Genomic DNA, 22,655 nt, shown 5'->3' with positions numbered 1-22,655 from the left:
TGTAAATTGTGTGTTTATTCCCTTTTATTGGTGAGTAATATTCCATGTTACAGATGTACTACAGTTTGTTTAACCATGCACCTGTTGAAGGGCCCTTGAGTTGTTTCCAGTTTGGGGCTATTATGAATAAAGCTGCTTTGAACATGTGTAGGTTTTTATGTGAATATAAATTTCCATTTCTCTGGAGTAAATGACCAAGGATGCAGTTTTTAGGTCCATATATGTTCGTTTATTTATCATCCTCATTAGACTATTGACACTTTGAGGACAGCTTGTTAGCTTCGTTCATATGTGCATCAAATGTTCTTTGTATGTATCTGACATATGGTAACACTCGATGATATGCTCAATAAAATACAGAATCCCAGAAAGAAGGAGGGACGGAGGGAGTAGGAAAAGGAAAGGAAGGAGGAAAGAAATCTTTGAGAACTGTCAGTTGTTAGCTCAGCCCCCACCCGCCCACCGCCTCCCAACATCATCATATTTTAATTTTTTTTAATAAACCCAGCGGCCCCAGTGTGAGACAGTAGTTGCTTAATACCTGTTAGTTAAATGATATAACACTCTGGCGAGTAGAACAGCTCTCCTCTCCCCTTCTCCATCCTCCCATCACTGGAGCGTAGGGATGGACACACACAGACACACGTGTGTATAGTCAGTGGCCAGGAGCCTAGGAATCTTTTCTGGAACAAAGTCAAGCACTAACAAATGAAGTGCTGTTGCTTCGAAGTTTAGCTAACAAAAACCTTGGCCTTGTCTGTATGACTGCCCCGGGAATTACAAATGAAGAGTTTGGGGACCCAGCAGCTTTGTGGACTCATTCCAGTGAGAATACAGGATGCACCTGAAATAAAGAATGCCTCTTTGTGACTCATTAAACTCTGCTCTGTTCCTCCCTATTAGGCATGTGTCTGCCATGCCCTGCAAAGCTGTGATATTCAAAAGTGGAAGAGTCAGGCGGAAATAAAAACATTTCACTTCAGTGCCTAAACCATGTGCCCCTTAATTTGAAATAAATCTGTGACAACTGACAGATAATTCTTTCAGACAGTTATGGAGAAAGGCTTGACTTGTCCTAGTAAATCAGACACAGGAGTCATTATTTTTAGTCTTGTTAAAAAAATGTTACCATAGCAACTGCACCATCATCTCGGGCAAATGTTATCTCTTTAAGTCAATAACATGAGGAGCTGACCCACAAACACCCAGTGCTTTGAAAGGAAGAAATGACTTTTCAACAAAATTAATTTCTTCCAAGTCTTCACTATTCATCTTCATTCATATGCCCAGAATTCCTCCCCTCTCCCCTGCGGAAAATAAGCCGTATTAAAAGCAACATACCACTTTATAAGATTCAAGGCTGACCTTTCTTCTATCATTAATTCTATTAGTTCCTTGAAACTCATAGCTTCATTTGTGGCTTTTTTTCCACCCATGGGAAGCATAATGCTAATTAATTTGACCCTTGGGCAGAGCATTGTGTCTTTTGAGAACACAGTGTGGAAAAACATACTAGAGCATGCACATCTTTTCTAAACTCTTAAGAGATGGTTTTAAGTGATGCAGCAAACAGCTTAGTTCCTGTGGGCTCTCATTTAATACCTGTGCAAGATAGTGGATGCTCAGTGAGCATTGGTTGGCTTAGCTGGTTTGACTCCCTATTTTGTCAGAACTGAAATTGAGTGTTTATGAAGATTTATTAATATATTGAAATTTGCAACTGTGATAAAGCTTTTACCCTCAAAATATGAGATATGGACTTTAAAAATTAAGCCTAACACTTGAGATTTTTTCTTCTACCGAAAACATGTTGTTAATTTTAGCGTCAGATTAAAGCACCCCACGTTGGCTGGGAAGGCAAGGTTGGTGCTTACCCATGTCCTGGTTTCAGAATGCTGGTGAGGTCTCATAGTCCTCAAAGACTTTCCTTCTTCTCTTCTCAGACTCACATTTTTTTTTTTCACCTCTAATACGTTCGAAATCAGGATATGCCTAACAATTGCTGGTGTGATATAATTTTTTATTGGCAGCTTTTTATTTATTAGTGGTACACATGATAATGATGCATTTCCAGGGAAGGAAAGAGAAACAACAATTATTGCCTGCTTATCATGTATCGAGCCCTGTGAGAAGTAATTTATAGACATTATTTTGTAGAATCCTCACATGACCCCTATAATGGAGGCATTTTCAATTTTGTAGGAAGCTGAGACTCAGGTGGGCTACTAGACTTGACCAAGATCATAAGTTGGCAAGTGTCAGAATCAAGATTTCAGCACAACGTATCTGATTTTACGGTTGTGTAACCTTCCGCACTCTCTCTCTGACTTGTCCTCAGCTTCTTGTGTTCATAAAGTAGTTTATAAATATTTAAATTCTGGAGCTGGGAAGGGCCTTAGGAGTCACAGGGTCCAACCCCACTGTGTTACAGATGAAGAAACTGAGGCTCAGAGAAGTGACTTGCTCAAGGTAGTCCCAAAGGAGATTGTGCCACTGATAATCAACATGGCTGCGGGAGGGAAGGGAGTATTTCCAGGCTCTGTCAGTGCCTTCATCTCCTGCACACAGTGTGCACCCCAGGATTTCCCCACGTGGGACTGCCTTCCCTGGACCAGGCCTCAGTTTCTCAGTCACCCCTTTGAGGCACTAACACTTGACTCCTTCCTCTAGAGTCACGATCCCCCTGGAATTCAAGATGATTGCTCACGTACACCACTTCTCTTTTCTTTCTGCCCCTAGTGAACCTATATCTTGTGCCTCACCCTCCAAGGTGACAATAAATCCATGTGAAAATGATCATGGAACAAAAGGAGAGAAGATTCTCCAGAGTCTATCCTTGGAGTCATTACTTATATGTTTCTTTGCTACCTCAAGAGAGGGACTTTAATGGTGGGAATTTCAACGTGGATTGAAGGGAAGGTGGCAGGCACATGCACACTATGGTGCAGAGATATCCTGTAGGTAGCAGGGCATTAATTAGCCTTTGAAGTCACACTACAAACTCTCACTCTGTCCACAGAGAGGTGCGACATGGCCTAGATTGCAAAAGGTGGCATCCATACACCATTCTCCTTTCCTACACCCAGGATGAAGCTGATGGGCCACTGCCCTTTGCCTTTAGAATGATTTCAGCTGCCTTCTTTAACGCAACATTCCAGGTAGCCTCTTCCCATTAACTGTAGTTGGTTACAGGGATGAAATAGACCCATTTGCCTTTCCCAGTATTGTTGAAGGGTTTGGAAGTAGGCAGGTTACGAAACGATTGAGTTTCTATTTCTTCCAATGTAAAAACGAGAAAATAATAATTGACTTAAAGAATTGTTGTAAGGTCTAGAGATAACATGTAAGAGCACAGCAGGTTCCATGGCACCATGGTAGATGCTTAGTGACTATAAATTGTCATTCTTATAAAGTTAATGCTGACAGGGTGGAATGCATGATGCCACATCTCTGCATTATAAAGAAGTTGGGGATTGTGAAAGAAAGATGCTCTTGGCCTTTGTAATCTGTCTTTATTTTGTGACTCTGCAGACACAAGTGTGTATGTTTCAGTTCTTAAAGGGTTGGGCAGCCGTCTTCAGAAACAGCCCAGGATGGCAGCTCACTGCCGATTGGCTAGCTCTTGGCCAGCAAGTTAGGAAGATCAGGCCAGCTGAGCAGTCCGTCCCCAGAGTACTCCAGTTACAGGCTGAAGGGCTGAAGAAAGTCCTTTTTCCAAGCCTAGTTCAATTTTCTATAAAACATGTATAATAATTCTGCTCTAGAGAGAGGGGTGGTAAATTGATGGACTCAATGGGCATTTTTATCTGTTTTGAAAGTGAAATCTACAATGAGCAGTACATTTATTTAAAGAACACTTTTCTTTGCAGAAAATGGAAATGGTTTAACTTCTTTACTTCGTTTCACTAGTTAGTTAGTGTGCATCTTCAATGTCTCTGCCTATGTCATTATCTACTATGATATCGAAACTCCTAAGGGCAAAGATGATGTTTGCTTCATTTACTTTTTAGAGCACCCAGAAAAATGCCATGAACAAGTACATTTTTAATCCACTCATATGCTGTTATTGTAGATTGAAATATAAACCATATCCCATACTCATAAAAAATATTTTGTTCTTATTTGAATCATTTAAGACCAAAAATCTGGTAAAATGTCTCTATCAGAGCAGCACTGAATGTCCTTATAGTCAGAACAAATGCATACCTATTGGTTTATTTTAATTTTAAAACATTGATATTGACTGACTCTTTATTACATAAGTCTGCCCAATGTAGAACATGTGAAAAATGCTGAAAACCATATAAAGGAAATGAAAAGTTTTCTTTAATTCTCATGCTGGAATATAATCACTTGGAACATCTCGGTATTTTTTTCCTAAATGATTCATTTTAAGGTGTTATTAATATCATCTAATTCTTAGCTAATTTTAAGACTTTCGACATGTTTCTTCTCACTGTGATTTCCATCTTTTCAGGTAGTGATCCTGCATTCTTTCCAGCAAGAATTATTGTTTTGTTATTTTTCAGTGTATTGAAACATGTTGTCGGTTAAAGGAAAGGGTTTGCCATGAGCTGCCAGTCACTTACCCCTGTTTCAAAGGAAACTTGTGGTTACCATGAAGGAAAATTTAATCCATCTGCCACAATGCATTTGTTCTCCTGAGAACCAGGTGGAACTACCTCTGACTATTTCCTTAGGATTATGCCACCCACCAAGGTAACCTTCTGTTTCAGTAGGTGATGTTGAGAAACAAAACAACACCCTTTAAGTTAATCAGTTTTGGAAAATAGAGACTGGCTTTCTATTCCATGGCTTTGATGTGTTTAGTAGTTCCTGTAAGGATCTGCCTCTCTTTTGTTTTGATTGACAAGACCTTTCCTATATATTTGAGCAGTCAAGCAGCCCAGTAACAGAAGGTAGAGACATTTACCCAGAGCAAACTTCTATCATTCTTTGTGACTTCCTGAAATCTTAGTGCAAGTTTCAGCTCTAAAAGAAGAGTGGGCTCCTGCAAGATTAGGTAAGTGCTTCTCCATATCTGTAACCTCGTTCCAGAGGAGGGGAAGCCCAGAGAACTTGCTACAGTAAGGTCAGAAGTAGGAACTGTGAGAATAATGAATTCAGTGGGGGGTAAGGGTCCATGAATGCCATATCCTTTATACTTCAAAATCCAGGTGAGTTCTGTCTAGTGGGCCAAGCATGAAGGGGGTTGATTCTGGCTCCTGAAAGAGCACAGGGAATGACCAAGACCCAGAGAGGATGGACTTGACAGTGGATTGAGGTTATGTTTTAAATAACTCCTATGCTTTCCATCATTTGGATTTAAATAGAATCATAAGTAGGTGCTGTTGCAGTGGAAGCCTAGAGCAGAAGCAATTTACAGTGAGTAGGACACATTTATGAATGGCCACTAACTCAGGTGATAGGTTTCATGATATCTTCTGCATATCCATGTTTAGTGGTGAATTGGTTTAGTAACGATGCATATAGGGAATACTATTATTAATATTTATCAACCCCTCCAAACCATTCCCCATCATGACACTGAAAGTATAGTTTTGAGCAAAGTATGTAACGTGGCACCCAAATACCCTGGACCTGAATAAAAATAATTTACATGTATTCATGTATTCTGTTGGATTATGGATTAGTTTTGGTGTTACTCCTATTTTATGTTTATTTTGGAAAGACCACTGGGACAAACTTCTTTAACACACAAGTCAACTGCAGTAGTTAAGTTACAATAAGGAAAAGCCTGAGAATGCACTTGGAGGATGGATATCTAGAGAGGGCCATGGAATCCACACTGGCACCAGTTACAAGAATCTCTGGATGCCTGTGTTGGAGTTTGTGGGCATTTACAATTTCTGGGCTCATTTTCCCTGAAATGCTAGGAGCAAGGTCCCTTTGATAGTGACAAATGCATGGTTGGCTGCACCATGGAAGGCAGCCAGATCTGTTAAACTCTGTCCTTTCCCTCTCCGGAACAGCAGCATGAAGCTGGCATTCCTCTTCCTTGGCCCCATGGCCCTCCTCCTTCTGGCTGGCTATGGCTGCGTCCTCGGTGCCTCCAGTGGGAACCTGCGTACCTTTGTGGGCTGTGCCGTGAGGGAGTTTACTTTCCTGGCCAAGAAGCCAGGCTGCAGGGGCCTTCGGATCACCACGGATGCCTGCTGGGGTCGCTGTGAGACCTGGGAGGTGAGTTGCTAAGATGTGCAGATGACAGTGTCTTCTGGGCCAGCAGCTTGGGTCTGATTCTTAAGAGTTCACTTTTTAAATGATATGAGGTAGAGCTGGGACATCTGCCCTTTCCTGTGGATTTAAAAAACCAAAACAAAACTATGATTGGCATCTTCCAAAAGTGATTTGAAAAACATGATGTTGCCCCTCTAACAAAGCATTGATAAGATTAAGAATTTGGTTTACATTGTGTCTATGTATCTGGGAATCATCTCTGGGAGGTCAAGATGTACTGTTCTACCCATTTTACAGATAACATGGAGGGATTCAAGGGAGAGTGGCTGCAAAGTCACGTAGAGTGTCAGTGTAAAGCTGGGAATCAATTTGTGGTTCAAGCTTGTGACCCAAACTCCTCCCTATGTTTCCTCATTTTGGATAAATTAGCCAGTTTCCAAGAAAGAGGCCCTGAGCTGAAGGGTGAGAGTTGGTCCCAGTGAAGGGTGAGACCCCTTCACTGCCTCTTCCACAGCCCTTTTCCTCCTCAAGTCTCTGGGAGCCCTCTGGGGTTATCACTGACGGATCCATTAAGTTCCTTCATATTCAGTTATACCTGGCCTTTTTAGAGACATTTAATTTAAAGTGGAGAGAACACTCTCAAACAAAGTTAAAATCCTATTGGGCTAAGAGGAGCTGTCTGAGTGATGAAGAGGAAGAGAGCTATTCAGCTCCCCAGCAGATCACATTACGTAGTGACTGTGGGCTCTTCCCCCTGAGGCCCGCCCACTTGGTAACCAATGAAGTGCTAGCTCTGATCTTGTCACTCCCTGGCCCCAAAACCTTGAATGTCCACACGCTACTACAGATTCAATAACGAACTTTCAAGGTGCTCAGCAATATGGCGTCTGCCTGCTTTCCTGGAGACAACACATTTTCTTACTCTGGCCTTGATAAGTGACTTTCAAAGGTTTTATCAAATAGCCCTCATGGATCTCATTTTGGTCCTTCCCTCATATCCCTTCTCCTTCCCATCTGTCATTATCGTATTTATTCCTGATGCCCATCTGCAGTGCCAGCTCCCTTTCTGGGCCTTTTTTGACTTGCAGGTAAGCCCTTGACTATACTCTATTTTTTGTCTTACTTCCTCCCCCACCACACGCATGATTTAAATTTTTTGAGGACAGAGGTTCATTCTTATAACCTTCACAGCTTTTGTCAAGGTGTCGTGTATGAACAAGGCATTCAATACACATTTGTTGGTTGACTAGGATGGACCTCCCCCTGGAGCTGTAGATCCTCCAGCCTAATGGAAGGCCACTTAGAATCACACTTGCACTGTGAGTGGACACTGCCATTGGGAAAAATAGCCTTCTCTTTGGGGACCCAGAGGGTAACCTGCTCTTGCTTAGGTAAATTACGGCCCTGTGAATGGAATTGGGTCATAGTGATGAAATCTCCAAATTGGATGAAACTACTCTATCAAAGTAGTTTTCTTTTTGCCTCATTCAGGGGCTTGAGCCCTACTAGCCAAATGAAAATCGGGTTTTGTTAAGTAGACTTTGCCTGTCAATTGGCAGCAAACTCACTTGGGGCACTTGGCGCCTCCTCCTGTTCAGGGACTGGCCTGGCAGGGCCTCTCCCTGTTCGCATCTAGTGTCTGGGCTATTTGAAGCCCTCTCTGTGCCAAATCCTCAAACTCCTGCTTCCCCTCAATTCATCCCATCTTCTCTTCTTTTTAAAAACTGATGAATGTCTTTAATTGGATCATAGTCACTCATAGGAGGTCAGGAACTGTGCTCTCACTGGAAAGATGGAAGCACCAAAACCATTAAAGAACAAGATTCTCCCTGATCTTAGCCAGCTTTCATTCATGTCTTGACTGTGTTATGAAAAGGGAGGTTACCAATAGAAAATAAATAAAAGAATAAGATTCATTTTCCCAGCAATCTGAAAGTTTCTGAGCTATAAAGCACTTGATTTTTTGACAGGGGGGATGTTAACTGAAAGCATGTCTGAAAATAAGGATGTTCATGACGACAGACTGGCTGGATTTACATTTGAAGGTGGAACTGTTGTTGAAAATAGCTATTCCTCATAATCTGGGTATAGAGTTGCCAGATTTAGCAAACAGACAAACAAAATAAAACAAAACCAATCCCTCCCCACAGAAACCCAAACTGAAATAAAACCAGAAAACCAGGAAGCCCAGGTAAATTTGAATTTAAGATAAATAATAAATAAATTTTTAGCATAAGTCTGTCTGTCTCATATAGTATTTGGGACGACTTATACTAAAAAATTATGTATCTGAAAATGAAATTTTATGGGGCATCTGGTCTGCCTAGGTTCCCAGAGTACTTATGGTAAGAGGACTTAAAGCAAATATGGGAAGGTAGGAGAAAACAGTTGAGGACAAATTCAGCTCTTCTGATCTTTGTCAAAGGCAAGGCTGGCCGGGCACGGTAGCTAACATCTGTAATCTCAGCCCTTTGGGAGGCCGAGGTGGATGGATCATGAGGTCAGGAGTTCAAGACCAGCCTGGCCAGTTTTTAGTAGAGGCGAGTAAAACCCTGTCTGTACTAAAAATACAAAAATTAGCCGGGTGTGGTGGCATGCACCTGTAGTCCCAGCTACTTGGGAGGCTGAGGCAGAAGGCTCGCTTGAACCCAGAAGGTGGAGGTTACAGTGAGCTGAGATCACGCCACTGCACTCCAGCATGGGCGACAGAATGAGACTCCATCTCAAAAAAAAAAAAAAAAAAAAAAGAAAAAAAGGAAAAAAAAAAGGCAAGGCTGCTATTTTCATGACATTCATGCAAGAACTTCATCTTGAGTTACATATGTATATATATTCTTTTTTGCCTAGAACAAAGAAGAACAAAAAAGCAAAGGTACTGTCATTTGAAAGCTTGTTATTATTTTCATTACTTTCTTATAATAATTGCACTAATAAGAACAATGGATTGGCCAGGCGTGGTGGCTCACGCCTGTAATCCCAGCACTTTGGGAGGCCCAGGCAGGCAGATCACGAGGTCAGGAGATCAAGACCATCCTGGCTAACATGGTGAAATCCTGTCTCTACTAAAAATACAAAAAATGAGCCAGGGCGTGGTGGTGGGTGCCTGTAGTCCCAGCTACTCGGGAGGCTAAGGTGGGAGAATTGCGTGAACCCGGGAGGTGGAGCTTGCAGTGAGCCGAGATTGCGCCACTGAACTCCAGCCTGGGAGACAGCAAGACTCCGTATAAAAAAAAAAAAAAAAAAAAAAAAAAATTGGATTGCATTTATTGAACACTTATTTTGTGCTAGACATTGTGCATTGCGTATATCGTCTTACCTTATCTCTCAAACAATGGTGGGAGGTAGATATTTTGTTTTACAGAGGAGGAAACTGAGTCTTCAGGAAGTTAAGTGGATTTTCCAAGGTCTCCAGCAAGTGGCAGAACAGGGACTCAAGCTCCATAGTTCTGACTGCAGGGCTTGAGATTTTAACTCCGGCTGTGTGCTGGTATTTTTTCTGATCTGTGTGCTCTGTTTATCAAAATTATCTTTGAGCTTAAGATTTATAAAAGGTGAAAGAAGGAAACGAATCTTTTTGATGATCAGAACAGTGCACAGAGTATTCGGGAACCTGTCTTGTAATGTTTTCTTTCATTGATTCAATGACAAATAGTTATTGAAACCTTCCTGGGGTCTGTTTTAGGTACTGGAGGCACAGTGGGCAAAAATCTCTGTCCTAAAAGAGCTTACTTTCTAGAGTGGGAGGAATATCACACAAATGAATGAAAGGTAGATTACGTCATGTGGTATTGATCAGTGCTGTGGTGAAAAATAAAGCAGGATGGGGGATGGGAAGTTTCTGGGCACGGAGATGTAATGTTGCGATTTTAAATAGGGTGGTCAGGAAATGCTTCCCTGAGAGGGTGACATTCTAACAAAAACCAAAGATTGGTGAAGGAGTGAATCATACCGGAGAAGAGTGTTCCAGGCAGAAGGAACAGTAAGTGCAAAGGCCCTGAGCTGGGACTGTTCCTGGTGGGTCAGAGGAACAATAAGGAGACCCCTGTGAGCCTAGTAAGGAAGTCAGTGAGGTGGGAATGGTTGCAGGCATTTCAGAAGGTAGAGGTGCAGAGAAGGTGATGTAGGTCTTGAAGGTGATCATAAGGTCTTTGATTTTTGCTCTGAGTGAGATGGGAAATCACTGGGGCTTTGGGCAGAAGAGTAACATGATCTGACTTAGGTTTAAACAGGATCACTCAGGGCCGCTGTGTTGCAAATAGATTGTAGCGAGTAAAAATGGAAGAGGGGAGACCAGTTAGAAGGTATTTGCAATGACCAAGATGATTCATTTGCTGACTATGCATGGAGCACTTGCTGTGTGCTATGGTCTCTCCTGGGAGCTTAGGATATGGTCTTGAATGAAATCAGCTTCTTGCTTTCAGGAGTTTGTTTTCTACTGGGAGACGACAGAGCAACAAGTAAATCAACGAATAACAAGTTAATTTCTGATAGTGATAAATGATACTAAAAAACTGAAACAAGATCATATGTTCTAATGAATTCTGTTTTCTATCTGTGGGGACAGAAACCCATTCTGGAACCCCCCTATATTGAAGCCCATCATCGAGTCTGTACCTACAACGAGACCAAACATGTGACCGTCAAGCTGCCCAACTGTGCCCCGGGAGTCGACCCCTTCTACACCTATCCCGTGGCCATCCGCTGTGACTGCGGAGCCTGCTCCACTGCCACCACGGAGTGTGAGACCATCTGAGGCCGGCATGGTCTGCAGAGAGCAGCTAGCGCCTCAGCCTCACAGACCCACCTGTGTGCGCAGCACATGCAGTTATACTTCCTGGATGCAAGACTGTTTAATTTCGACCATACCCATGGAGGAGGTTACCTGTCACCCATTAGGTCAAGCTCAGGCAAAAGGCCCAAATGCAGCCTACTTATGCTAAAAGTTCAAAACAATATTCCTGCCTTCACCAAAATAATTTCTCCAGTTCACATACCTGCAAATTAATTTTTCTTTGCCTTGAGTCTTGGAACATAATTTGTGTATCACAATCCTCCCCCAATTTGGACTTATAATATGCTAATGATTTAAACACATTGGATGTAATTAGGATATGGGGCTGGAAAGTCTTTAAATTCTCATGTTCTATTTAGCCACTGATCTCCAACTGGATTTATGACTAAAGGGCTAGAAATGAACAAAACCCATGTACTAGTTAGTCTTCCTTACCCCAGAGGAATTCCAGCTGCAAGCTTCTTTAGGGAAAATGCTCCCTTCCCCTTTTAACTGAGCAATTATCTACACAAGAAATAAGACTGCTCAGATATACAAAGAAAGTAGCTTCAATAAAAAGATGTTTGGATTTGGATAATTCTTTTCCCTAGCAAAATTCGCTAGCTCCCTTAAGAGTCTTAATAAAGAGGATACGTCGGGATTAAAAGAAAAAAAAAAACAGAAATAAAATATGTAACTAATAGCTATCTCATTTAGCCTTAAAAACTTATTAAACTAAACTCATGTTTTAGAGTATGATGTTCTCCCAAAGCTATGGCAAAATGGCCAATCACAAGTATTCTTCCCCATTTATCATATTTTAAATTTAAGTTGTAACTTGCTAAACTCAGAAATTTTATATGCGTTTAGGGGTAAAACTGCATCGCTGGCTCAGAGGAAAAAGTCTGTGATTTTCTAGCTCCTGCCTCTCTAAAATCTTACAGTAGCTAATTCTGTGGCTGGAAAAAACCTCCAAAACTCTAATGTTATGCAAATGTCTTTAATTCTGGCATTTTTGGGGTTGAATTTAACCTTGTTCCTTTTTCATAATGTGCCAAGAAAACCTATATTAATGCCAATAAAGCATGTCCTCTGTCTTTTGGATTCATGACAACTTTCAAGAAAGTCTTTTTAATTCTTAGTGCACTTGGAATAACAGTGAGAAGTACACCTCAAATAAACTACAAGGTTATTTTTACTTAAGCATTAATGTGGCATGTCATGTTTAGTAAAGGACACAGACAGATGACTCTGGGTAGCATGAGTTCCAACGGTGGCACAAACTGCATAGACATACCCCTGGCAGCCAGGAGTCCTTCTTGAATAAGAACTCAAGGAGTCCCCCTAAAACACAGTAAAGCAAATGTTGAGATTGACAGTCAAGTACTGGGATGCGGGGTGAACATCTGGGAACAAAGGGCAGGAGCAAAATCCAACCAACCTTTAGCAGATGTGTCGGTAGGAAAGGAAGTCACTCTAACATAAGAAGAAGGCAAGTACTTGGGGTCTCTGCTGGAACAATGGGTGATGATTAGGGATGAATCCTGAGTGGTGCCACTCAAGTGTTTTCAACCCACCCCTAAAGACTTTCCTCAGAATTTTCTGAGGCACCAAGGGCTTGCCAGGATTTGAGAAAAGATGACCGCAGCATGAATAAAGGTCCTGGCAGGAAACCAGTGATCTATTGAAGTGGGATACTGAAGAGATGATTTACAAATGTGTGGGCAGAATTAAGGAAACCAACAAGTGGGGTTGAAACAGATCTGGTTCAGCGGCAATGGAGAACCCTAGGCTGAAGGAACAAGAGGAGGGAGTGATTGTCAGACCCCAGAAAGAACTGTAGGAGTGAGATCCTTGACAGGAGCTGCAGCCTTTGGTAGGAGGAGGCAGCCCTTCCCAAACTGAGACCTGGTAGGGAGGGAGGTGGGGGAGCAGATACCCATCCTCACTCTCCTCCCATCCCCTGGTCTTCTGTTGAATGAAATGGGAATCAAGCTGGGCGTGGTGGCTCATGCCTGTAATCCCAGCACTTTGGGAAGCCGAGGTGGAAGAATTACTTGAGGCCAGGAGTTTGAGACTAGCCTGGGCAACATGGTGAGACCCTGTCTCTTCAAAAAAAAAAAAAAAAATTAGCTGGGTGTGGTGGTGCGCAGCTGTAGTCCCAACTACTCAGGGGGCTGAGGTGGGAGGATCCCTTGAGACTGGGAGGTCAAAGCTGCAAGTGAGCTGTGATTGTGCCACTGCACGCCAGCCTGAATGACAGAGCAAGACCCCATCTCTTAAAAAAAAAAAAAAAAAAAAAGAAAAAAAACACATGGGAATCAAATGGAAAAGCAGAGAGTGAGAAAACCCATTGATTCAGTCCATAAATGTTGGCCTCCTAGGCAGCAAGTTGAAGAAAGAGAGTGGATTTAAGGGGCCAAATGAATAAACTCCAGCTTAGCTGTCTTTTGGGAAGCTCAGCTTTAATGCAGGATGTAGCATGCTGTAGCATCACAATTACAGTCATGGGTCACTTAACAAGGGTACATTATGAGAAATGCATCATTAGGTAATTTTGTCATTGTGAGAACATAGTGTAATTACACAAACCTAGACGGTATAGCCTGCTGCATAGCTAAGCTATGTAGTATAGCTTATCGCTGCTAGGCTACAAATCTGTACAACAGATTACTATACTGAATGCTGTAGGCAACTGTAAAACAATGGTAAATATTTGTGTATCTAAACATAGAACAAGTACAGAAAAAATATAATCTTATGGGACCACCATCATACGTGCCGTCTGCCATTGAGCAAAATGTTGTGCAGTTCACGTACTGACTGCCTTGTAGTGAACTGATCTGTAATACACATGGGAAGGCATGCACTGGCTAATACAGTAACATTTGGGAGATATTGAAGACCATGGTAATTATAAGGACTGTGGGATTAGTTGGTCGTTAAGTGCAATAAAAGCCCTCAGGCATGATATGAAAGCTGATTTGAAGAGATTGTCTTCGAATGCAGCTGAAGGACAGACTGTGCTTAAAATTAGGCCTAATATCTAATTGAGAAAGCAGCTGAATTAATAAAAGGGCTGAATTTACTACTCTGGCAAGTCTCCTATACTTAAGTCAAGGTCCTAATAGGGAAAAAGTGAGACATAGAGACCTGGAATGGGAACAGTTAGGTGGATGATGGACTTGAGGTTTCCCTGCAGAGGAACCTCCTGGCCCCTCCTTGCTAGTGGATAGCAGACTCCCCTTGCCTGGAGACCATGCCGAGAAGGATGCTTTACATGATGATACTTGCCCTCCTCAAATACTGCCCACAATCTCATATTATTCTAGATGGTTCATTACGGTCAATTCTCAGGATGATCTGGCTGGGAAAGGACTTGCTCTGTGGTGGGAGGAACAAGCGTCTCCCCTGAAGGATCTTCAGGATTTGACAATGTAAACCAGGAAGAATTGGTGGAGTGTGCTTAGCAATGGATCTTGGGGGGTTCAGACAGGGATATGGGGGGTGGGGTGCCAGAATATAAGACAGGATAAGAAGATTTCATCCATATGCAGGCATTATCAGAATATAATATAATCAAAAGGATGCTTGGATCTGGTCCCAGTGTGCTGCTGGGATGTGTCCTTCAAGAGTGAGGAAAATGGTGGCTTGCATTAATGAAAAGAAGATGCCAGAACTGTCCTAGCAGAGTACTGAGGAACAAAAGGCACAGAGAGGTGGGCCTGCCAGAATGGATTTATTACATAAGACCAGAGAACTCGCCAGTTGGCTGTGTTCATCTGGAGGGTTTAGTGGCCATTTCTTTTACAAAGCAACAAAGAATGACTAGTGAGGGGTGCATCTCAGAAAAGCTTGATTGTCACTATCCTTTCTAGGCTGAGGTTGATGCCAGGGGAAGCTGCTGTGGAACTGGGTTTCTGGTGTCAGCGTAGGAGATAGAGATCTAGGACAACAGGTACCAGGTGGCGACATGAAGCTGTAAGAGACAAGGTGGGCAAAATTGTTCTAACAGGTAGCAAAGCTGCGATGGCCACCAGAGGGCTCTGATCTGCAGGATCTGTGTGCTAGTAGTCCATGGTATTCAAACACTTTCCTCAATAGATCTATGTTATAATCAGATAATTTATTAGTGAAAAAGAGGAAAGCCTCTATCAGGATTTATACTGTGCTAAACTTGAATCTTTTTCAAGTCTCCCTTTTCCTTTCTCCCTTCTTTCCACAAATATTTATTAACTTAAATTTTGTGCAAGGTACTGTGTTTGGAAAATAAAAAAAATCTATTGTTACTATTTATGGATCTCTTACTATAAGCAGAATCCTTTATATTAATACTTCTTAGTTATTGTATTAACTATGCTAGTAAGCATTGTCATTGTCATTTTACCATTAGCATTTTGCAGATGATGAAATAGAAGCTCAGAGAGGTCAAATAACTTGCCCAAGGTCACAGAGCTAATAAGTAACACATGCTAGGTTTCTATGAATCAGAACCAAACATTTTCCACTACAGCACAGTGCCTTTTTGGAATGCTTCTTACAAGTCATTCCTGCTTGGAGAAGTCTTTATCGTCAGACTATCTCTTACCATTGATTAGCATTTCTGCCATCTTTCCTGGAGGTGGCTCCATGCAAGGTTGGGCTGTTTTATGGAGACTGGAACTTTTCTCTGGTTTCCTGTATAACCTCTAGGAAGATAATGTTTTGCTGTAGCTTAAATGAAAGCTTACCATGGAAGAGACTGAGGGAGAAAAAGCAGAGCCTTGAAGGGAAATTCAGAGACTGCTGTGGAACTGAGGGATGTATGTCCTAAACTTGTTTTCTAGGCATGTAAGGAGTGGTGCAGGGGAATTGACTATGGTGCATAAACTAACTCTCAGCAACTCCTTACTCTTGGAAATGTGTTTATTTTTTATTTTTCCATGAGTTATTGGAGTACAGGTGGTATTTGGTTACATGAGTAAGTTCTTTAGTGGTGATTTGTGAGATTTTGGTGCACTTATCACCTGAGCAGTATACACTGCCCCTATTTGTAGTCTTCTATCCCTCGCTCCCCTCCCACTCTTCCCCCAAAGCCCCCAAAGTCTATTGCATCATTCTTATGCTTTTGCATCCTCATAGCTTAGCTCCTGCATTTCAGTGAGAACATACAATGTTTGGTTTTCCATTGGTGAGTTACTTCACTTAGAATAATAGTCTCCAATCCCATCCAGGTCACTGCAAATGCTGTTAATTCATTCCTTTTTATGGCTGTGTAATATTCCATTGTGTGTGTGTGTGTGTATATATATATACACCACAGCTTCTTTATCCACTCTTTGGTTGATGGGCATTTGGGTTAGTTCCAAGATTTTGCAATTGTAAATTGGGCCACCATAAAAATGCGTGTGCAAGTATCTTTTTTGAATAATGACTTCTTTTCCTCTGGGTAAATACCCAGTAATGGGATTGCTGGATCCAATGGCAGTTCTACTTTTAGATCTTTAAATAATCTCCACACTGTTTTCCATAGAGGCTGTACTAGTTTACATTCCCACCAGCAGTGTAGAAGTGTTCCCTGTTCACTGTATCCACGCCAACACCTACTGTTTTTTTGATTTTTTAATTATGGCCATTCTTGCAGGAGTGAGATGGTATCACATTGTGGTTTTGATTTGCATTTCCCTGATCATTAGTGATGTTGAGCATTTTTTCATATGTTTGTTGGCCACTTGTATATCTTCTTTTGAGAATTGTCTATTCATGTCCTTAGCCTACTTTTTGATGGGATTGTTTGTTTTTTTCTTACTGATTTGTTTGAGTTCATTGTAGATTCTGGATTAGTCCTTTGTCAGATGTATAGATTGTGAAGATTTTCTCCAACTCTGCGGGTTGTCTGTTTACTCTGCTGACTGTTCCTTTTGCCGTGGAAAAGAGCTTTAGTTTAATTAGGTCCCAGCTATTTATCTTTGTTTTTATTGCGTTTGCTTTTGGGTTCTTGGTCATGAAATCCTTGCCTAAACCAATGTCTAGATGGGATTTTCCAATGTTATCTTGTAGAATTTTTATAGTTTCAGGTCTTAGATTTAAGTCCTTAATCCATCTTGAGTTGATTTTTGTGTGAGATGAGGATCCAGTCTCATTCTCCTACATTTGACTAGCCAATTATCCCAACACCATTTGTTGAAAAGGGTGTCCTTTCTCCACTTTATGTTTTTGTTTGCTTTGTCGAAGGTCAGTTGGCTGTATTTGGGTTTATTTCTGGGTTCTCTATTCTGTCCTCTTGGTCTTTGTGCCTATTTTTTCACCAGTACCACGCTGTTTTGGTGACTATGGCCTTACAGTAGAGTTTGAGATCAGATAGTTGCTTCTGTCTCACAGCTCTTAAGATTTTTTTCCTTCATCTTATCTTTGGATAACCTGATGACAATGTACCTAGGTGAGATAGTTGAGATCAGACACCTCCAGATTTGTTCTTTTTGCTTAGTCTTGCTTTGGCTATGTGGGCTCTGTTTTGGTTCCATATGAATTTTAGAATTGTTTTTTCTAATTCTGTGAAGAGTGATGGTGGTATTTTGATGGGGATTGCGTTGAATTTGTAGATTGCTTTTGGCAGTATGGTCATTTTCACACTATTGATTCTACCCATCCATGAGCATGGGAAGTATTTCCATTTTTTTGTGTCGTCTATGATTTCTTTCAGCAGTGTTTTGTAGTTTTCCTTGTAGAGGTCTTTCGAATCCTTTGTTAGGTATATTCCTAGGTTTCCTTTTTTTTTTCTTTCTTTTGCAGCTATTGTAAAAGGGGTTGAGTTTTTTATTTGATTCTCCACTTGGTCACTGTTGGTGTATAGAAGGGCTACTGACTAGTGTACATTAATCTTGTATCTGGAAACTTTGCTGAATTTTTTTTATCAGTTCTAGGAGCTTTCTGGAGGAGGACTTAGGGTTTTCAAGGTGAACAATCATATCATCAGCAAACAGTGGCAGTTTGACTTCCTCTTTACCGATTTGGATGCCCTTTATTTCTTTCTCTTGTCTGATTGCTCTGGCTAGGACTCCAGTGCTGTGTTGAAGAGGAGTGGTGAGAGTGGGCGTTCTTGTCTTTTTCCAGTTCTCAGAGGGAATGCTTTCAACTTTTCCCCATTCAGTAGTATGTTGGCTGTGAGTTTGTCATAGATGGCTTTTATTACATTAAGGTATGTCCCTTTTATGCCGATTTTGCTGGGAGTTTTAATCGTAAAGAGATGCTGAATTTTGCTGAATGCTTTTTCTGCATCTATTAAGATGATTGTGTGATTTTTGTTTTTAATTCTGTTTATGTGGTGTATCACATTTATTGACTTGTGTATATTAAACCATCCCTGGTATGAAACCCACTGGATCATTGTGGATTATCTTTTTGATAATCTTTTTGTTGTTGGATTCGGTTAGCAAGTATTTTGTTAAGGATCTTAGCATCTACGTTCATCAAGGATATTGGTCTGTAGTTTTGTTTTTTGGTTAGGTCCTTTCTTGGTTTTGGTATTAGGGTGATGTTGGCTTCAAAGAATGAATTATGGAGGGCTCCTTCTTTCTCTATCTTGTGGAATACTGTCAAAAGGATTGGTACCAATTTTTTGAATGTCTGGTAGAATTCTGCTGTGAATCCATTTGGTCCTGTACTTTTTTTGTTGGTAATTTTTAAATTACCATTTCAGTCTTGCTGCTTGTTATTGGTCTTTTCAGGGTATCTAATTCTTCAGTGATTTACCTAGGAGGGTTGTATTTTTCCAGGAATTTATCCATCTCTTCTAGGTTTTCTAGTTTATGTGAGTAAAGGTATTCATAGTAGCCTTGAATGATCTTTTGTATTTCAGTGGTGTCAGTTGTAATATCTCCTGTTTCATTTCTTAGTGAGGTTATTTGGATTTTTTCTCTTCCTTCTTGGTTAATCTTGCTAATGGTCTATCAATTTTATTTATCTTTTCAAAGAACCTGCTTTTTGTTTCATTTATCTTTTGTATTTATTTTTGTTTCAATTTCATTTAGCTCTGCTCTGGCCTTGGTTATTTCTTTTCTTCTCCTGGATTTGAGTTTGGTTTGTTCTTATTTCTCTAGTTCCTTGAGGTGTGACCTTAGAATGTCAGTTTGTGCTCTTTCAGTCTTTTTGATGTAGGCATTTAAGGCTGTGAACTTTTCTCTTAGCACTGCCTTTGCTGTATCCCAGAGGTTTTGATAGGTTGTGTCATTATTGTCATTCAGTTTGAAGAATTTTTAAATTTCAACCTTGATTTTGTTTTGACCCAATGCTCATTTAGGAGAAGGTTATTTAATTTCCATGTATTTTCATGGTTTTGAAGCTTCCTTTTGGAGTTGATTTCCAGCTTTATTCCACTGTGGTCTGGGAGAGTGCTTGATGTAATTTCAATTTTCTTAAATTTATTGAGGCTTGTTTTATGGCCTATCATATGGTCGATCTTGGAGAAAGTTCCATGCAGTGTTGAATAGAATGTGTATTCTGTGGTTATTGGATGATAATTTTCTGTATATATCTGTGAAGTCCATTTGTTCCAAGGTATGGTTTAAATCTCTTGTTTCTTTGTTGACTTTCTATCTTGATGACCTGTCTAGTGCTGTCAGTAGAGTATTGAAGTCCCCACGATTATTGTGTTGCTGTCTATCTCATTTCTTAAGTCTATTAGTAATTGTCTTATAAATTTGGGAGCTCCAGTGTTAGGTGCATATATGTTTAGAATTGTGATATTTTCCTGTTGGACAAGGACTTTTACCATTATATAATGTCCCTCTTTGTCTCTTTTAACTGCTGTTGCTTTAAAGTTTGTTTTTCTGATATAAGAATAGCTACCCCTCCTCACTTTTGGTGTCCATTTGCATGAAATGCCTTTTCCCACCCCTTTACTTTAAGTTTATGTGAGTCCTTATGTGCTAGGTGAGTCTCCTGAAGACAGCAGATAGTTGGTTGGTGAGTTCTTATCCATTCTGTGGTTCTGTATCTTTTAAGTGGAGCATTTAGGGCATTTACATTCAATGTCAGTATTGAAATGTGAGGTACTGTTGCATTCAACATGCTCTTTGTTGCCTACTTTGTATTTTTTTGTGGTTTTTTTTTTTTCCTTTTTAACTTGTATTTTTGCTTTACAGGTCTTGTGTGATTTATGCTTTAAAGAGGTTCTGTGTTTCCAGGGTTTGTTTCAAGATTTAGAGCTCCTTTTAGCATAGCAGTTCTTGTAGTGGTGGCCTGGTAATGGCGAATTCTCTCAGCATTTATTTGTCTGAAAATGACTGTATCTTTCCTTCATATATGATGCTTAGTTTCGCTGGATACAAAATTCTTGGCTGATAATTGTTTTGTTTGAGGAGGCTGAAGATAGGGCCCCAGTCTCTTCTAGCTTGTAGGGTTTCTGCTGAGAAATCTGCTGTTAATCTGATAGGTTTTCCTTTATAGGTTACCTGGTGCTTCTGTTTCACAGCTCTTAAGATTTTTTTTCCTTTGTCTTAACTTTGGATAACCTGATGACAACGTACCTAAGTGAAGATCTTTTTTTTTTTTTTTTTTTTTTTTGAGACGGAGTCTGGCTCTGCTGCCCAGGCTGGAGTGCAGTGGCGCAATCTTGGCTCACCACAAGCTCCACCTCCTGGGTTCACACCATTCTCCTGTCTCAGCCTCCTGAGTAGCTGGACTGCAGGTGCCTGCCACCACACCTGGCTAATTTTTTGTATTTTTAGTAGAGACGGAATTTCACCTTGTTAGCCAGGATGGTCTCGATCTCCTAACCTCGTGATCAGCCTGCCTCGGCCTCCCAAAGTGTTGGGATTACAGGTGAAGATCTTTTTGTTATGAATTTCCTGGATGTTCTTTGTGCTTCTTGTATTTGGATGTCTAGGTCTCTAGTGTGACCAGGGAAGTCTGCATTGATTATTCCCCCAAATATGTTTTCCAAGCTTTTAGAATTACCTTCTTCTTCAGGAATACCAATTATTCTTAGGTTTGGTTGTTTAACACAATCCCAGCCATCTTGGAGCCTTTGTTCATATTTTCTTATTCTTTTTTCTTTGTCTTTGTTGGACTGGGTTAATTCAAACACCTTGTCTTTGAGCTCTGAATTTCTTTCTTCTACTTGTCTATATGTGGTGTCTTCTGCCGGGAATAAATTTTATTTCTTTCTCTCTCTCTCTCTCCCCACCACCCCCAATAACCAACTGGAATCACCTCTCAAGGAAATCTTGCCTCCGCGAAGGTTCTTAGCTTTGGTGGTTTAATGTTCTATTTTTGTGCTGGTCAGCCTCCTGCCAAGAGGTGGCGCTTTCCAGAGAGCATCTGCTGTAGTATTATGGGGATGACTGGTGGTGGGCGGGGCCCTAGAACTCCCAAGATTATATGCGCTTTGTCTTCTGCTTCCAGGGTGGGTAGGGAAGGATCATCAGGTGGGGGCGGGGCTAGGCAAGTCTGAGCTCAGACTCTTGGTCAGGTCTTGCTGCTGCTGCTGTGGGGGATGGGGGTGAGATTCCCAGGCCACTGGAGTTGTGTACCCAGGAGGATTATGGCTGCCTCTGCTGTGTCTTGCCAGTTATCAGGGAAGTGGGGGAAAGTCAGCAGTCACAGGCCTCATGCAGCTCCCACGGAAACCAAAGGATCTGTCTCACTCCCACTGTGCCCCCCCCACCCAACAGCCCCCCACACCATTTCTAGGCAGAGGGCAATATGGGCTTGAAAACCTGCCCCAGGCTATCCGCCTCCCAGCTTCTAAAGAAAAGGGCTTTGTTATTCCCCGGCCTGTGGAGTCTGGACACCAGATTTGCACCTTCCCCTAAGTTCTGGCCAGGAGGCTTCTCACCGAGTTCAAACTGTTACAAAGTTCAGCTAGACAATTCCTTCTCCCTGTGGAGTTTTACCCCCTGCTCCTCTGGCCGCCCTCCTGATGGATCCCTATGGTGCCATGCAGGAATGGGCTGCTTGGGGACCCAGCGAGCTCCCAGGGCCTTTCTGCTGCTTCCTGTACCCCTGTATTTCCCTTGGCTCTCCAAACTGACTCAGCTTCTGGTAAAGTTGGAAACTTTTCCAGCAAACAGAACTTCATCTTCTCCAGTGCAGGTGTGTGTTCAGGAGAGGAGGGTTTCCCTTTCCCCCTTCCACAGTTGGGGCACTCACAGTTTTGGCGGGGGTCTCCTGGGTCCTACAGGAGCAGTCCGCTTCATTCAGAGGGTCTGTTAGAATCAGAAATGTGTTATTTTGTAGCTAATAAATGGTAAAAAGAGGGGGAATTTCCTGGAATTTTATTTTTCCATGGGAGCTTTTTTATTTTGAAACAGTGTCTCTGTCACCAAGGCTGGGGTGCAGTAGCACGATCTTGGCTCACTGCAGCCTTGACTTCCCAGGCTCAAGGCTCAAGCAATCCGTTGGTTTAATGAATGGGATTGTTTGGAATTGTATACAGGGAAGTCTAGTAGGCTTAGAGGCTTGTGGTTGTGATCCTAGAATGTCTGAAGAGGGTACTGAAGCCTTCTGAGCAGGTGATATCTGGGACAAGAACTAGGGAAGGATGAGAAAATAAGGGGAGCGGTGTAAAGCACTGTAATTGGCAATGTAAGGCAGGGATTTGTCTCCAATGTTAAGAAATGTAGACAGATTATTCTATTCTCTTTTCCAGGTCCTCATTATCAGAAATAAAGTAAACCTTTCCAAGCTCTTTGGCTTTATATTTGAC

The 22,655-nt window shown here is 41.5% G+C and overlaps 1 protein-coding gene across 7 annotated transcripts in view; it reads left to right on the top strand.

The window, feature by feature from the left end:
* GPHB5 (glycoprotein hormone subunit beta 5) overlaps nt 1–12,188 on the top strand; it is a 33,531-nt gene extending 21,343 nt beyond the window's left edge. For 3 of the 7 annotated variants that reach the window (XM_054530174.2, XM_054530172.2, XM_054530170.2), the window contains 3 exons: nt 4,530–4,719; nt 5,994–6,201; nt 10,763–12,188. In XM_054530174.2, the coding sequence (XP_054386149.1) occupies nt 4,619–4,719; nt 5,994–6,201; nt 10,763–10,951 (498 nt within the window). In that variant the 5' untranslated portion in view covers nt 4,530–4,618 and the 3' untranslated portion in view covers nt 10,952–12,188. Of the gene's footprint in view, nt 1–3,019; nt 3,159–4,529; nt 4,720–5,993; nt 6,202–10,762 lie in introns of all 7 variants that reach the window. The other 4 variants (XM_054530175.2, XM_054530171.2, XM_054530176.2 and 1 more) reach the window with 4 other exon arrangements.
* The last annotated feature ends 10,467 nt before the right edge of the window (nt 12,189–22,655 follow it).

Source organism: Pongo abelii, chromosome 15 (genome assembly GCF_028885655.2).
Source record: "Pongo abelii isolate AG06213 chromosome 15, NHGRI_mPonAbe1-v2.0_pri, whole genome shotgun sequence".
NCBI lineage: Eukaryota > Metazoa > Chordata > Mammalia > Primates > Hominidae > Pongo > Pongo abelii.
This window is presented reverse-complemented; position numbering and strand designations above follow the sequence as displayed.